Source organism: Suncus etruscus, chromosome 20 (genome assembly GCF_024139225.1).
Source record: "Suncus etruscus isolate mSunEtr1 chromosome 20, mSunEtr1.pri.cur, whole genome shotgun sequence".
Taxonomy (NCBI): domain Eukaryota; kingdom Metazoa; phylum Chordata; class Mammalia; order Eulipotyphla; family Soricidae; genus Suncus; species Suncus etruscus.
This window is the reverse complement of record NC_064867.1, coordinates 25822645-25839597: the sequence shown is the minus strand read 5'-3', so window position 1 is coordinate 25839597 and position 16953 is coordinate 25822645. Positions and strand designations below refer to the sequence as shown.

The following is a 16953-nucleotide window of genomic DNA, read 5'->3' as shown; positions in this document are numbered from 1 at the left end:
GTTTGATCCCCTGGTGTCCCAGATGGTCCCCCAAGTCAGGAGCGATTTCTGAGCACATAGCCAGGAGTAATCCCTGAGCGTTACCAGGTGTGGCCCAAAAGAAGCGTAACTATAATATATGCTTTTTTATTAGTAATTTATTTATTTATTTATTTTTGTTTTGTTTTGTTGTTTTGTTTTTGGGTCATACCCAGCAGTGCTCAGGGGTTACTCCTGGCTCTATGCTCAGAAATCACTCCTGGCAGGCACGGGGGACCATATGGGATGCCGGGATTTGAACTACGGATCTTCTGCATGAAAGGCAAATGCCTTACCTCCATGCTATCTCTCCAGCCCCAATTTATTTGTTTTTATTAGCCCATTTAATATTTCTTCTTGATAACATTTTCAGAATTTGATTTTAGTTCTAATATGGGTTGATTGGTTTCTAGATTTTTGCTACTTATTTACCCTTTCGTTTTTGAATTCCTAGCTATCTGTACCATTTTATACTTGTACCTTATTATTTTTCTGGAACATTTTCTCAGATTTCCCTAGAGATAGATGTATGGGAGGTACACATGTTGAGTCCTTTGAATGTCTCAAAATTATTTATTTATTTATTTATTTATTTTTTTGTTTTTTTGGGCCATACCCGGCGGTGCTTAGGGGTTACTCCTGGCTACCTGCTCAGAAATAGCCCCTGGCAGGCACGGGGGACCATATGGGATGCCAGGATTTGAACCAATGACCTTCTGCATGAAAGGCAAGCGCCTTACCTCCAATGCTATCTCTCCGGCTCCACGATTTATTTCTCAAAATGATTTATTTTTATTGTCCTACTACATCGACTGTTTGGCTATAAATTTATATATATGTATATATATATATATATATATATATATATAAATACTTATATTTCTTTTTTTAATTTTGATTGTGAAGGTTTTGAGCTTTTGTATTCCAACGTCCATTGTTGCTGAAGATTATATAATATAATGACAGCCTGATTCCCTTCCTATTCAGAGAATCTATGTCTTATTTCTTGTCAGCTTGTAGGATCTTTTTTCCTCCCTGTAAAGTCCCCAAACTTCTTGATGATTTGCTTTGGAGTGAGTTTCTTTCATTTATTGTGCTAGGTAGAATGTGTGCTGTACATTCCCAAATTACTTATTGTGTTTGCCCTTTTTAATTAAATTTAAGTAACGTAATTAATTTTAACTTACTCAGCTGCTTTTATATTATCAGATATAGAATAATTAGTGTAGTATTCTGTTTTTCAGGTGTTGCTGCCTATGTTGGCTGGCAGAGCTCTTCAATTCTCAAGCCCCTGTTGCAGCAAGGTCTGAGTGATGCCGAGGAATTTGTTATTGTCAAAGCTCTTAATGCCCTGACCTGTATGTGCCAGTTAGGGCTGCTACAAAAACCACATGTTTATGAGTTTGCTAGTGATATTGGTAAGTTTATTTATTTATTTTTTTCTGGTTCTCAGAGTTACAGTGGGTACATTAGGGTATGGGAGAGGAATAACAATTGGTAGGGGCTGGAAAGGTAGTGTAGCAGGGAGAGTTTCTTGTTTTTAAAGTATGTGGCTGAACCAGGTTCAGTTTTCTGCATGCTGTATGGTCCCCTGAGTCCCACTATTCTTTGTTTGTTTGTTTTTGTTTATTTTTGTTTTGGGTCATACCTGGCAGTACTCAGGGGTTACTGCTGGCTCTATGCTCAGAAATTGCTCCTGGCAGGCTCGGAGGACCATATAGGATGCCAGGTTTCGAACCACCATCCTTCTGCATGCAAGACAAACACCTTACCTCCATGCTATCTCTCTGGACCCCAAGTCCCACTATTCTTGAGTGCAGAATCAGGAGTAAACCCTGAGCGCTCTAAGAAAAAAACTAAGAAGTCCAACCAGCTGCCAACCACCCAACAACTTCCCCCACCCCCCCAAAAAAAACCCGATAAAACACTGTAAAAGTTTTGGGTTATAGAGAATTTATTTTCAGTTTTATTGTCCCTGTTTGGTATGCATCTGTGTGCCCATGTGAGAGATGAGAGACAGGCAAGCCAACAGGGTTTCTTGGTTCTTTAACACAGATTAGGAAGTATGCCTGGGTTAGAGACAACACAGTTTAGGAAGTAAGCTAATTTAGAGATAATTCAATTTAGAAATAGAAAGTATTCCTTTGTTTTAATCAGCAGTGAAGTTTTTTTTTTTTTGTCATACCCAGTTATGCTCAGGGGTTACTTCTGACTATGCACTCTGAAATCACTCCTGGCTTGGGGGACCATATGGGATGCCGGGGATAGAACCCAGGTCAGTTTTGTGCAAGGCAAGTGCCCTACCACTGCACTATCGTGCCAGCCCCAGTAGTGAAGTTTTTGTATTCTTTGTGATCCTTGAGAAAAAGAATGAAGCTTCAGATTTGTCTTTTTTACTTTTTGTCTTTTCTTTTAAATGATACAGTTTAAGTCTGTAACAGCTCTGAAGAATAGCTTATTGTTTTGGACCCTTATTATAGTGAAGGGGAAATTGGATAGGGAGGTTGGTCTCTTATCAGTGCATTGTGTGCTGGCTACAAAATCCCCATATTGCATGGATGAATATGGAGAGTATTAGGCTGAGTGAAATGAATCAGAGGGTGAGGGATAGCCATAGAATGATCACACTCCTTTGTGGGATTTATAAAAAAGATAGTATCATAATAATATCCAAAGACAATAGAGACAAAGGCCTGCTTGCCACAAATAGTGGGAAAATGTAGTTAGGGCAGAAAAGGGATCACAATGACCTTGATAATTGGAAATGATCATTCTGGGCAACAGCTGGCTGCTGAAAGGAGATAAAGTAATATTCTTGATACCTCTTCGGTAACTGTATTGCAAACTACAATGTCTAAAAGGAAAAAAAGGAAAAAAGAGAGATTAAAAAATAATGTCTGCCTGTTGGGCCAGAGTGATAGCATAGCAGATTTGGCATTTGCTTTACACAGCTGACCCAGATTTGATCCTCAGATCCCACATGGTCCTCTGAGTCTGCAAGGAGTAATTTATTTTTTGGGGGGGGGCCCACACTGGGGGTGCTCAGAAGTTATTCCAGGCTCTGCGCTCAGAAATTGCTCCTGGCAAGCTCATGTGACCTTGTGGGATGCTGGGAATTGAACCCGGGTCTGTCCTGGGTCATCTGCATGTAAGGCAAAAGCCCTACCACTGTGCAGTTGCTCCAGCTTCCATGCAAGCACAGAACCAGGAGTAACCCCTGATCTCCGCTGGGTGTGGCCCAAATAGTGCTGTCCTGTCCTGTCCTGAAAAATAAAATCTGCCAAGCAGCAAGGAGGAGGCAGGAGAGAAACTGTAACTTTTGTGGCTGGAAATATGCACTGATGAAGGATGTTGTACATAGTATGATGGAAATTCCATTGTGAACAATTTTGTAACTTTGTGTCTCATGTTGATTTAATTAAATTTTTTGTTTTTTGTTTATTTTTGGTTTTTGGGCCACACCCAGCATTGCTCAGGGGTTACTCCTGGCTGTCTGCTCAGAAATAGCTCCTGGCAGGCACAGGGGACCATATGGGACACCGGGATTCGAACCAACCACCTTTGGTCCTGGATCGGCTGCTTGCAAGGCAAACGCTGCTGTGCTATCTCTCCGGGTGATTTAATTAAATTATTTATAAATAAAATGCATAAGCATAAAAAAATCAAAACCCAAACCCCACCCCCAAATAATTCCTAGTATTGAACTTACTGTTAGTAATTTTAATTACTTATAAAAGGACTTAATTCCTTGACCTTCATAGCAATTATTTCACTTACTTAGAGGAACAACTCTGTAAGATTTAGGGTAAGACAATCACATAAGTAAACACAGAAATTAAGACTCAATTTTAAACAATTTAAAAGTAAGCAATGTAAGATTTGCTTGTGCTGAGTGCACAAGAGAACTGCTGCCATTTTAGATAAAATACTTGTTACTGAACACTTTCCCAAGGAAAATAAAACCAAAGCCATGTAAGTTAATTAATTAATTAAATTGAGACAATATTCAAGAAAAGAAAGACGATGGAGGTGTTTTGATTGTTAGACATGAATAGTAGTTGATATGTATAAAAATTACAAGGTATGAATATAGCTTTATAAAATCTTGAGGAGGGGCTGGAGTGATAGTACATTTGTTAAAATTATTTTGCACAGGGGCCCGAGAGATAGCATGGAGGTAAGGTGTTTGCCTTGTGTGCAGAAGGACAGTGGTTCAAATCCCGACATCCAATATGATCCCCTGAGCCTCCTAGGAGCGATTTCTGAGCGTAGAGCCAGGAGTAACCCGAGTGCTGCTGGGCGTGACTCCAAAACCAAAACAAACAAACAAACAAACAAAAAACCCAATTATTTGGCACACATCTGACTGGATTCAATTTCTGGCACCTTATGTGGTCCCTTGAATGCTTCACGAATGATCCCTGAGTACAGAACAGGAGCAAGTCTTGAACACTGCCAGGTGTGACCTAAAACCCCTAAATACCCAAATCCTACCTTCCCCCCAAAAAAACCAACCCCAAAACTTGTGGAAAAAATTTAAATACATGTTGTTTTATATTGTATTTTAATATCTATAATACTCTTTTAACTTGTTCCCCTACTGTGTATTTTTATATCCCGCATAGAGAGAAATCATTGTCTGCTCCTCTCATTCTAATTTTACTCAGCACGATACTACTCAGTCTGTTCATGTAGCAACAAATTGAATGATTTCATCTTTTCTTTTTTTTTTTTTTTTTTTTTTGGTTTTTGGGCCACACCCTGTGACGCTCAGGGGTTACTCCTGGCTATGCGCTCAGAAGTTGCTCCTGGCTTCTTGGGGGACCATATGGGACGCCGGGGGATCGAACCGCGGTCCATCCTAGGCTAGCGCAGGCAAGGCAGGCACCTTACCTCCAGCGCCACCGCCCGGCCCCTCATCTTTTCTTATAGCCAAATAGTATTCCTTTATATGTATGTATCATAGTTTCTTTGTCCTGTCATCTGTTCTTGGACATGTGGGCTGTTTGCAGATTTTAGCTATTGGGATTTGTGTTGCAACACAAATGTTGTGATGCAACACAAATGCCTTTTCAGATTAAAGTTTTTGTGCTGTTGGGGTATATTATTTTAATTTATAGCCTTAATTTAGTTTCACTTTTTGGGCGATCGTGGAAAAATAATTGCAAATTGTATAGGAGTGTTGAACATCCAGTGTCAATTAAGAATTTCTATAGAAATACCTTTTTTTAAAAAAAAAAACAACTGCAGAGTGCTGAAAGAACTTGGGAACCTAAAATTATTAGTACTAAAACAAGTTCTTATGTTTTTTTGAATATTTGGTCCCATGCGATCCAGATAGAGAAAGCACTTTTTTCAGTAGTATGTGGGGAAATAGATAATCTTAATGTGCATTTCTTATTTTCTCGTATATTGTATTACTTCCCAGGGATCAAATTTTGTTACATTTGATTTTGAGCTAGTTTAATTACTAGCCCTTCTATGCATTCTTAAGTTCACAAAATACATTTCTCCTGTTTCCTAATTATTTAAAAATCTTAAAATTTAATGTAGTCTATAATTAGCATTTTGCCTACCTGGAAAATGATTACCCATCAACTTTTAAGCAAAAATAAAAAAATTTTTTTGGACCTGCTGTTTTGCTCATAGCATGGGGCACTCATGTATCATTACTTTAGCATAAAATGTAAATTATCTGTAAATGTAGAATAAGCTAGGCACAGTAAAACTTAATGTGGAATTCTTTTAGAATTGGAATTGAATTTGGGACCAACTGTGCGAATGGGGGGTGTTTTGAGAAAAATAATTTTTTCATTCCATATACTTTAAAAGAAAAAATAGGTTTTTCTAAAATTTAATGTAGGACTTCTACTCACTGAAAATAAAGGAAAGATTCCAAAGTTCTCTGTAGTTCTGTATTTAAACCATCAGTAATTGAAGGGAATGATGTGGTAGTGATTTGTCTGGTAGGTTTTCTTTAAAGATCATGCCCCTTAGGTGGGTAAGGATGCTCAATTTTTTCATGTTTTTCCCAGAAAATGTGAATGTGGGGCTGGAGCACAGCGGTAGGACGTTTGCTCTGGTCCCCCAAGCCTGCCAGGAGTGATTTCTGAGCTCAGAGCCAGGATTAACCCCTGAGCGCCACTGAGTGTGACCCCAAAAAACAAACAAACAAACAAAAATAGATAAAAAGAAAAAATGAGAATGTGATGGATAGATTAGCAGGGAGGGGTAAGAGATTGATTGTTCATTTATACTATTTGGTAGGAAATTCTCCTATCTCAGTTTCTTATTTTTGTGTTTGAGGTACTATGTTAGTTTTCTACACTAATATATCAATAATGTACACATCAACCCCAAGCCTGAGATACTTCAGTAAATTTCTCATCATACAACCATGGTACTGCTTCTGCCATAGACTTTGCTTCTTGGGTCATGTCCCATAACTGATCCAGCTGTCTCAGTTGACACTGAGACTAAATGATATATGGGTCTGATTGACTGATGACAGAAGTGCAGAAGATCAAGCCTCACTAGGCAGCACATTTTAAGCTTTTCCTTGTGTGATCCTGGCTACTATCACATTGGCCAGAGCGGCAATGAGAGACTGAAGCAATAGTGCAGTGGGTAGGGTGTTTGCCTTACATGAGGACAACTCAGGTTCGATCCCTGGCATTCCATATGGTCCCCTGAACCTGCTGGGAGTGATTGCTGAGTGCAGCGCCAGGAGCAACCCCTAAGTGCTACCTGGTGTGTCTCCAAAGCTCCCCCCACCACTAAAAAAAAAAAAAGACTGAGACTAGTGATTCAGTTCTTTACAGTGCCTAACACCTGCCTAGGATTTATTTTTTGGACTTAATGACTTTGTTTTTGATTTTTGGGCCACACCTGATGACACTCAGGGATTATTTCTTGCTCTTAGAAATCGCCCTTGGCTTGGGGGACCATATAGAATGCCTGGGGAAATGGTCTGTCCTAGGCTAGCATGCGCAAAGCAGAGGCCTTATGCCCTGCACCACTGCTCCGACCCCTGTGGATACTTTTAAATGTTTTTTCCAGTTCTCATTTTCCAGTTGTCAAACCACCAGCACCACTCTCCCAACCCCATCTTTACTGTTTTGTGGCGTATATCATAGACTATAGAATGTTGTGGAATAAAATCTCCTTCATGTGTTGTTAAGTCGGAAATGGAAAAACTTTGACGGCATTAATTTGAATAAATCTCCATTCTTTGTTTATATAAATAATGTTAGTATGTGATAGCATCCTTTTTTCTATGAAATATGTAATAACATTTGAAATATGAAAATGCTTTAACATGAATTTCTCTGGGGGGAGGTTGGGCCACACCCATCAGTGCTCAGGGAATACTCCTGGCTCTGTGCTCAGGCGTCACTCCTTGTGGCACTTGGGAACATACATGGTGCCAGCAACTCAATCAGGATTGGTTTTATAGTGAGTTTGAATTTTATTGTAAATAATTTTAGAAGTTTGAATTTTGTTCAAATCACTGAGTTTGAGTATAGTACACAAAATAGTTAAGATGGTACTTCATTTTCTAAGTTTCGGATTCTTCAAGAATGGCCATTGCCTTTTCTGCTTTTAGTTTCAGTTCACAATGCTTTGTGAATGAAAAGGCCAGATGGGAGATATCTTATTTATCTTAGTAAAGAGGAAGTAATTTTGTTTCTTCATTGCTTGTGTGGTGATAGTTGTGTTTTGGGACTTCTGTGCCTGGGGAAATAATACTGTTGGGACTTGGTAAGTGTGTATTCAGAGTCTTTTTTATTTTTCAAGTTTCTAAAGCTTCTTTTGAGGGTGGGGTTGGGGGTGGAAAATACCTCCCAAGCAGTGCTCAGGAGACCCAGCCAAGTGGGCTGGAGGTTCCATATGCAAGACAGACCCCCTGTGAAGCTACTCAGACCCTGTAGGACTGGGGACTTGGAGGCCATCTTGGTACTGCTGGACATCTCCAGAGCTGCATGCAGCACTGTCTTCGGGATCTTGTGCCAGGGTCTAATGTGAGCACATGTTAGGCTGTACTATCTGCTAGCCCTTAATTCCCAAAAAGTTTGCAACCCAGTCTTAGGAATCAGTATATTTCCTGACAATAGTTTGGAACCCTTAAAAAGGAAGTAGTTGAGTTTATTCTTTTGTGTGACTGTTAGTATTTGTAGTAGAGGGACTATTATCGTGTTATGTTCACTTGGTTGAGTTTATGTCTCAGGGTGATTGGGAGCATGCAGGCAGCTGGTGACAGCATTGTGGAATCGCTTTATCTGTTGTGTTATCCAGTGAACCCAGTAGTTTGGTGGTGTTTGTGGATGGGATTTGATTCTTATTTTTTTTTTTTCTCTTTAGCTCCCTTCCTGTGTCATCCCAATCTCTGGATACGCTATGGTGCTGTGGGATTTATCACAGTGGTAGCTCATCAGATAAGCACAGCTGATGTCTACTGCAAACTGATGCCTTATCTTGACCCATATATCACTCAGCCAATTATACAGGTATGCATATTCCTATTTGGATGCAGTCCTTCCACACTGTGCTACTTAAAAATAAAACTAACAAGTTTAGAGGTTCAGCTCTATTTTTATTAAATGTTTAATTTGGGATATAACATTTGCATATTTTTTCAAATTGGTTAATGAATCAAACACTTGAAGGTGAGAGAAACTCAGTAGAATGTTGTTACACATAGGCATAATATAGCATTCAAGCATTCATTATTTGCACGCATGCACATTTGTGTCTGTATGTGTGTGTAATGTTGTAAAGTGTCCGTTGTTAGGGTGAAATACAGTCCAGGAAATACATGTATTGATGGTCCTCTGCTTGTATTCTAAGAATTAGAACTCCTGTCAGTCCCAAGCAAGCATTTATAATAAATTAGAAAAAGATTTTTAAAATTAACTTTTGTGTGTAGGGAGGAGTGACAAAACTATAATACAACAGATAAGGTGCTTACCTTGTGTGTGGCTGACCTGGGTTCGATTCTTAGTGTTCCTATTTGTCCAGATTTCTCCAAGAATGATCTCTGAGTACCAGGCCAAGAGTAAATTCTGAGTACCACTGGGTGTGTCCCAATAGCTAATAAAAGTGTTGGAGTTTATTTTTGGGGGATGTTATTTTTTAAACTTAAATGGTTCTGGTTTTTTTTTTTACTAATTATATTACCTGGGTCTAGGGAGATTGTACAAGGGTTAGAATACAAGCCTTGCATATGCCTGACCTGACTTTTGCCATCATTTGATCTCCTTCCCAGCAGTCGCTGGGCTGTAGACCCCTATACATTGCTGGATATGGGTCTGGTGACCCCTGAGCACTGATTCAATGGCTTTTTTGGTCCACAGGGTCCCAGCAACATTGCATCCCTGGACCCTAGTACTGAACTACCAACCCAGTTGGCCAAGTTTCATCAGGAATGGCCTTCAGGCCACCTAAGCCCTTAAGACTTCTCCCGACCCTTCAAAACCTAATGACCTCTTATTCATTTCTACTCTGCTCTTAGCAATGAAACATTTGATGATAAACTTTGTATCTTTGGTCTATCTACTCAACTTGTCAGGATTTATCCTCATTGAAAGACTGTCTTTGATCAGATAGCTACTTAAATTGAATGGAATTTTTGAGAGATAATTCTGATAGTTAAGAAATCCTGAAAGGACTATTTTTACTTTAACTCTGTTTACTTTTTGGAGATACACTTGGCCTCTCTGATATTCTTTCGTTATAATCTGGTGTTTGGTTGAAGATTCTGTCCTCAGGTTCAGGAGAAAATGGGGCTTTGGCTGTGTTCTAGTCCTTACTTTGCACAGTAGATCCATCTTTTCTTTTTTCTTTTTTTTTTTTTTTTTTGGGCCACACCCAGCAGTGCTCAGGGGTTACTCCTGGCTATCTGCTCAGAAATAGCTCCTGGCAGGCACGGGGGACCATATGGGACACTGGGATTCGAACCAACCACCTTTGGTCCTGGATTGGCTGCTTGCAAGGCAAACGCCACTGTGCTATTTCTCCGGGCCCGATCCATCTTTTTCTTCATTATTTGATGGCATTTCTAGAATTGAAAATTTACATATACAAATCAGGTGAATGATATAGAAAATCTGTGTGTTCCCTTACCCTGTTTAATGTTTATTAAAACTTTCCTTCTACTTTTGACCATTTATTCTTGCCTATTAAACTCTTACTGTACAATATGAAGAAAGTGTCTGCAAGCACTTAAAAATTGCATGCATTTGTAATAACTCTTAGTGGTAATTTACTGTAATAAATCTGACATACAAATGTTAGGAATCTGCACCAAAGGTACTTTTTTCTTTTTGCTTTCACTTTTGTTGTTTAAAAAGCCAGAGCAGCAATTTAGAAGCTGCTTATGTCTGTGCTTCATAATCAAAAAATTATAGGTGAGATAATATCATGGTTATACAATGTTAATGTTTGTGCTTTTGGTGTGTGAAGTTACTGTACCTGTTACCAACAAACTACCAACATCCTCATCTCTGTCCTAATGTCACCCCTCTTCTATCTCTTCTTTTCTCTTTGCTCTCCTCCCTTCACTGCTTGGTAGTGTCAGGTCTGTAACCAAAGTCCACAGGTTTGTCATCATTGGAGCCTGCCAGTTCCCTTGCTTTGTTTGTCAGTGTACCACAAATGAGTGCCATCACCCTGTGCTTGTCCTTTTTCCTCTCACTTATTTTGCTTAAAAGGTTAACCTCCAGTTCTGTCCAAGTGGTGGACTATTTTTCTACCAAGGGCCACCTGTAATATATCACAAGTTCTTTCTCCATTTACATCACTGGACATTTGAGTTGTTTTCAGATTTGGCTTTTAGTAAGTGGCTGATTCATAAAATCTTACCTTAGTCAGAAAATGCTTTTTTATGCTAGTTACACACACACACACACACACACACACACACACACACACACACACACACACACACACACACACAGAGTTATTGTTTTAAATGTATTCATTTATTTATTTTGGTTTCTGGGCCACACCTGGTGGCATTTAGGGGTTCCTTCAGGCTCTACGCTTAGAAATTGCTCCTGGCAGGCTTGATGGAGCATATGAAATGCCAGGGATCAAATTCAGGTCCATCCTGAGTCGGCCAAGTGCAAGGCAAATGCCCTTCTGCTGTGCTCTCTCTCCAGCCCTGGTTATTGTTAATAGTGACCATCATTTAGAATTATATGCACTGACAAAGGAAGGTATCTGTGGGGCATAGTAAAGGGAAGGATTTCCTGAACTCTGGGAGAATAATGCTTTTTTTCAGAATTAGGAATCTGATGTCTAAAGAGAAAACTTCTATGAATATGAAGTATCTTTTATGGGTGTTATCTATTGACTTTGAGGCCTGTAAATTGCAGGTAATTTTTTAGATCTTCGATATCATCCAACATTAAGTTTGGACTTAGACGTTCAATTTCTAAGCTTTTCCAACTGGGCATTGATTTATTAGTTTATTAGTGTAATAGACTCTGATACTACAAAGAGGAAATACATTCACTCTGTTTATTTTTGGTTTTGGACCACACTGGTAGTGCTCAGGGGTTACTCTTGTGTTTAGAAATTACTTCTGGGGTGCAGGGATCAAACCTGGGTCGACCCCATGCAAGGCAAGCACCTAACGTATTGTACTGTCTCTCTAGCCCCCTGCATTCACTCTTTAAAGGCTACTACAGTTCTTATTTCCATAAGCAACAATTGTAGGTTCTGTTACCTCCTGCTTACTTAGAAAACAAATATGTTACATGAACTTTCTGCAGCTTGTAAATATTGAACTTGTAAAGAACTATCTGGTTGAATTTTTTTTTGTGTGTTTTTTTTTCTACTATAGATTGAAAGAAAACTTGTTCTACTTAGTGTTTTAAAAGAGCCAGTAAGTCGTTCTATATTTGATTATGCATTGAGGTCTAAAGATATTACCAGCTTGTTCAGACATCTTCACATGCGTCAGAAGAAGCGGAATGGATCACTTCCTGACTGCCCACCACCTGAGGATCCTGCCATAGCACAGCTTCTGAAGAAGTTGCTCTCACAGGTTGTATTGCCTTTTGAATAATTATATTTAAATGCAGATTTTATCAGAATTTTAAAGGCATCTACCTAGTTGTTAAATTGGTGATTGGATTTTTTTTTTTTTTTTTTGGTTTTTGGGCCACACCCGGCGGTGCTCAGGGGTCACTCCTGGCTGTCTGCTCAGAAATGGCTCCTGGCAGGCACGGGGGACCATATGGGACACCGGGATTCGAACCAACCACCTTTGGTCCTGGATCAGCTGCTTGCAAGGCAAACGCCGCTGTGCTATCTCTCCGGGCCCATGATTGGATATTTTATATATATATATATATATATGTTTATAATGTGAATAAGCAAATCTGACAAATATGCACATCAGTATCTCAAAGATACTAGGATGATTTTAAGGTATTGAGTTACTTTAAATATTAGGCATTAACTATATGATTGAGATGGATATAACTTTAGGTTCAAACAATAATCATGATTTATTTCATTCTCTAAAATTAGTTCACTAAAAATATCATTAAATAATTTAATTTTTTTATTAGTGAATTTTTTTAGTTTAATTCTAAATTTAAGGGGCAGGACAATAATTAAGTCTGGCTTATTTCAATCTAAAATTGTTTTCATTCCATACAAGCAACTGAAATAAGTGGATTTTATTATGTATCTTATATGGATAAGTCAATTTACTTCTGTGTCTTTTTTCTTTTGGTTTTTGGGCCACACCTAATGACACTCAGGAGTTACTCCTGGCTCTGAGCTCAGAAAAAACTCCTGGCAGGCTCAGGGGACCATATGGGATGCCAGGAATTGAACCCAGGTCCGTCCTGGGTCAGCCACGTGCAAGGCAAATGCCCTACCACTGTGTTATCTCTCTGGCCCCTCTGTGTCTTTTAAAATTTAAAAATAGCTAAAAATAGTTTTATTAAGATACCATGATTTACGAAGTTATTTATAGTTGAGTTTTAGGCATACACTACCTCAGCATCACTTCCTATCATCTGTGTCCACTTCTCTCCACCAGTGTCCCCAGTTCACCCTCCAACCCCAGTGTGTCTCCTTTTAGGCACATTTGTAAGGTTGGTTGTTGTAGTTTGGATCTCAAGCTTTCTGTTTTGTTGGTTCTGTTGTTCAGGTATAGAGACTTAGCACACCTCTATACTGCCAGTGTTTCTGAGGCCTCTACTCCCCACCCTCATCCTGCTACCTCCTGTCTGCCTTTATTGTATTTTTACGTCTTAATTTCTCTTCTTCCTTACCTTTCTCAGTACTTTGCCAGAGCCAACTATCAAAGAGGGGCCCAGACTACTGGGGTACATGGGGGGCCTTGCATGCAGGACTTTGATAAGATACTTCAAGCCCTTTTAATAGAGAAGCCCAGGGACCTATAACAAGCTCCTAGGTCGAGAGAGAGAGACAAAGAGGGAGGGAGAGCTGGGTTTGGGACCAGGATAAGGCCAGGTTGAGGGCCAGTTAAAGGGGAAACAAGTATTTAGAGTAAAGGGTAACCAGTTCAAAAGATACAACTGAAATCTAGAAGAGACCCCTGGCCTGGAGTGGAAACATTCTGTCATGCACAGTCAGTCTGCTCCTTCAGCTGCCTGAACTAACTGCTTCAAGGCTTCTCACAGTCTCCCTTGGGAGGCTTTTAAAGGTCTCTATGGCCAATAGCAGTTGGAGCTGCTTTCTCAAAGGGTCAGACCCCTTATACAACTGTCACTTGATGTAGGGTAAGAGTATGTCTATATCTTAAAAGCATGTGAATTTGGAGATGCACAAATAGTATCCATATATGTATTCTGTGAGGTGCAAAGCCAAGAGATAACTTGACTAAATATATAGGACTTAGAATGCTTGTCAATTATATTCTTTTTTTGGATGGGTGGTTTTGGTCATAACATCTGACTGTTGTACTCAGGGTCTACTCCTGACTCTTCACTCAGGAATCACTTCTGAAAGGGCTTGAGGGACTTCATATGGTATCAGGGATTGATCTGGGTCATCTCTGTGCAAGGCAAGTACTTATCTGCTGTACTATATGTCTCTCTGGCACTTGGCAGTCATGTCTTATGGAAAAAGAAGTTGAGAAAATGGTTTAGTTACAGAGGGCATTTATTCAGTTTTGGTATATTGGTCCTTTTATGTTGTGTGATTGCCACTGAGAATCCAGTGCTATTTGATGCCCAGATGTTGCCTGGGTGATGAATGTTGGAATATTTTTCTATGAGAGACTGGTCAGTACTGATCTTGGTTCTTTTAGGTCTAAACTTTGCCTGAGGACTGCACTGCCTCTGAATGTACCTTCCAGGCCAGTAGTTTTATTTCCTACATTTTAGAAGATTTAATCTGATGTGATTTGAATTTCCAGTGAGAGTTTTCTTCTAACCTTGGCTGTGTATTAGATTCATATTTTAGAAGCAATTTATGGAGAATTGGATATTAAATCATATTTTTCCCTTTCACCTGATTAAGTAATCCTTATAAATGATTTCAGCATGTAATAAGAATCAGCCTAGTTTAGAAATTCTTCAGACTTAGCATGATTCTTCGTGTTTCTCTTTCTCCTGCAAATTCTGAATGTTAAAAGCCTCTGTCTTGAAATTTTCTTTTTACTTTAACTTTATTCCTTCATAGAGCCACTTTAACCTCTTTGTTCTTGTTTTTCCCTTTGCTAGTTTTGACATGAAGAGAAAAAAGAAGTTCAGAAGGAACAATTTCCATATCTTTTGCCTTTCACTTTTCCTTTTACATTTACTTTTCGCTATTCTGAAATAGTGAGGGGCCAATGTGCTAGCTCTTGTTACAGGGCACCATGATGAAATCACTAAAACTCATTTTTTCTCTGAATTGTCAGGACTCAATATATTCATTTGTCTTTTAGTTGTTTGAGTGGCAAACTAGAATCAAGTAGTTCCCTAGTTTCTTTTCTTAGTATCAATACTACCACCACCACCGCCACCATCATCACCACTACTTAGTTTTGGTTTTCGGGCCACATACAGTGATGCTTGGTTAACTCCTGGCTCTGCGCTCAGAACTCACTCCTGGCAGGATCAGGGGACCTTATGGGATGCCGGGGATCTAACCTGAGTTGACGACGTGCCAGGCAGACACCCTCCCTGCTGTGCTATCACTCTGGCCCCTATCAATAATTGATTGAGAAGACTCTAAAAGGTAGGGAGGCACCTGTTGCAAGAGGCAGGCAATGCTGGCAGAAGGGTAAGCAGGCCAGAATCTCTGAGAAGTCTTAGAAGTTACAGCTTATAGACCAGCGTCCATTAATTATGAACCTATCCTGAGTCATCTGCTATGTTGATAACAGCTCTTCAAACAAACTTGAACAACAGATATTACCCCATTTTATAGATAGGTAAACTAAGACTCAATACAGGTAGCTACTTGTCCATGCTCACAGGTTTAAAGCTGTTTAAAACTTAAACTGGTCTAGCTCTAAAGTCCACATGCTATAGCATGCCCTCTTGTCTCTCAAAGGACAGAGTCTCAACTCAGACTGAGACACTTCCTTAGGTTTTGTTGTCATTATTATCATATTATTTTTGGTTTTTGAGCCACATTGGTCTTAGCTCAGTGCACAGGAGTTGCTAGGGCTATGCTGGGGTATGACCATTGGGTATGGGGCACATCCATAGCCATATCCCAAACCTTCTTGGATTTTATATGGACCTAGGATGATGTTCATCTGCAGCTCATCTTCTCTCACCCATTGCAAATATTTTTTTTCTTCCTCAAAGTTTCTTGGGTTTACTGGCAGAGGTTTAGCACTAGGGTAGGATTTGAAGGTAAGAATTTGGTGTTTGATTCCAGTGTCAGGGTTATAGAGTAGGGAGATATGTTGATTAGCCTCCACAAGTGGGAGTTCCAAGTACTTCTACAAAATTTGTGTAGCTCCTTATTCTAGAGATATGTTATGGTAAAATAGGTCTTTGAGACCAGCCTGGCATTGTTTTTATAGGAAAATATATTCAGAGTTCCGTGTAATGAACTCAAAATACACTTGGAACATGACCCATATGGAAGTTGGAATTTGTCATTCAGCTTTTCACTAGAACTTGCCATCTGGAGATGACACACGGCAGGACAGTTTTAGATCTCATTTGCAGGAGCTCCCTAGTTTTATTCATAACCCTTTCATCTGGCATGGAGGCAGAATGCAAAATGATTTTGCTCTGTGAAAAATAACAAATACTTTGAAAAATTCTGTTGTTTTTATTTTAAAATGGAAACAGTACAAGAAGACACTAAGAATGTGATTTCCTTTGTTATCTGACCCCTCTCTTCCATGTTTTTGTTTATTGTGACCTTTATGTTGTTGGGTGTCTAGTTCTTTTTGAAACTTAGATTTGGATTCATTTCTGCTCTACAGTTCAGTTATATGGAGTTGATTTGATCCTTTCAAGTTTTATTGGGAAAGATCCAAAGCACCTTTGGACAGTTGCCTTTGAGCCAGTTTCCTAAGCACCTCAGGATACGCTGCTCTTTGTAGTCTAGTATTTTGAGTGCTTCCCAGTCTACTTTTAGCTCCAAGAACTGTCTGGCTCACTTGCTGCTATTTGGTGGCTCTTTCTTGAGTTTTTGGGAAATTCCTTTCTCATGTGTATATTTTAGTACTCAGTGCAAGACTTGAAGAAATCCTTCTGTATCTCTTTGAAACTCTTGCCCTAAGCAAGTTCCTTTTCCAATTCTCTGCCTCCCAGATACAGCCTTTTTGGCCAGTTCTTTGCCTCCTATATAGATAGCCTTTAACTCTCTTGCAGTTCGTTTGACTCTCTGAGTATGCTAGGACTGAGTCGGATCTTGAGGACTGTAAACCTGTACTGTTGAGGCTTCAGTGATAGCACAGTGGTAGGGTGTTTGCCTTGCATGCGACCGATCTAGGATGGA

The 16953-nt window shown here is 39.5% G+C and overlaps 1 protein-coding gene across 2 annotated transcripts in view; it reads left to right on the top strand.

Annotated features, from left to right (window-relative positions):
• The window catches only part of PIK3R4 (phosphoinositide-3-kinase regulatory subunit 4), a 79786-nt gene that overhangs the window by 26155 nt on the left and 36678 nt on the right, over positions 1-16953 (top strand). For both annotated transcript variants that reach the window (XM_049766487.1, XM_049766488.1), the window contains exons 7-9: positions 1263-1436; positions 8380-8525; positions 11864-12067. In XM_049766487.1, coding sequence (XP_049622444.1) covers positions 1263-1436; positions 8380-8525; positions 11864-12067 — 524 coding nt within the window. The remainder of the gene's footprint in view (positions 1-1262; positions 1437-8379; positions 8526-11863; positions 12068-16953) is intronic.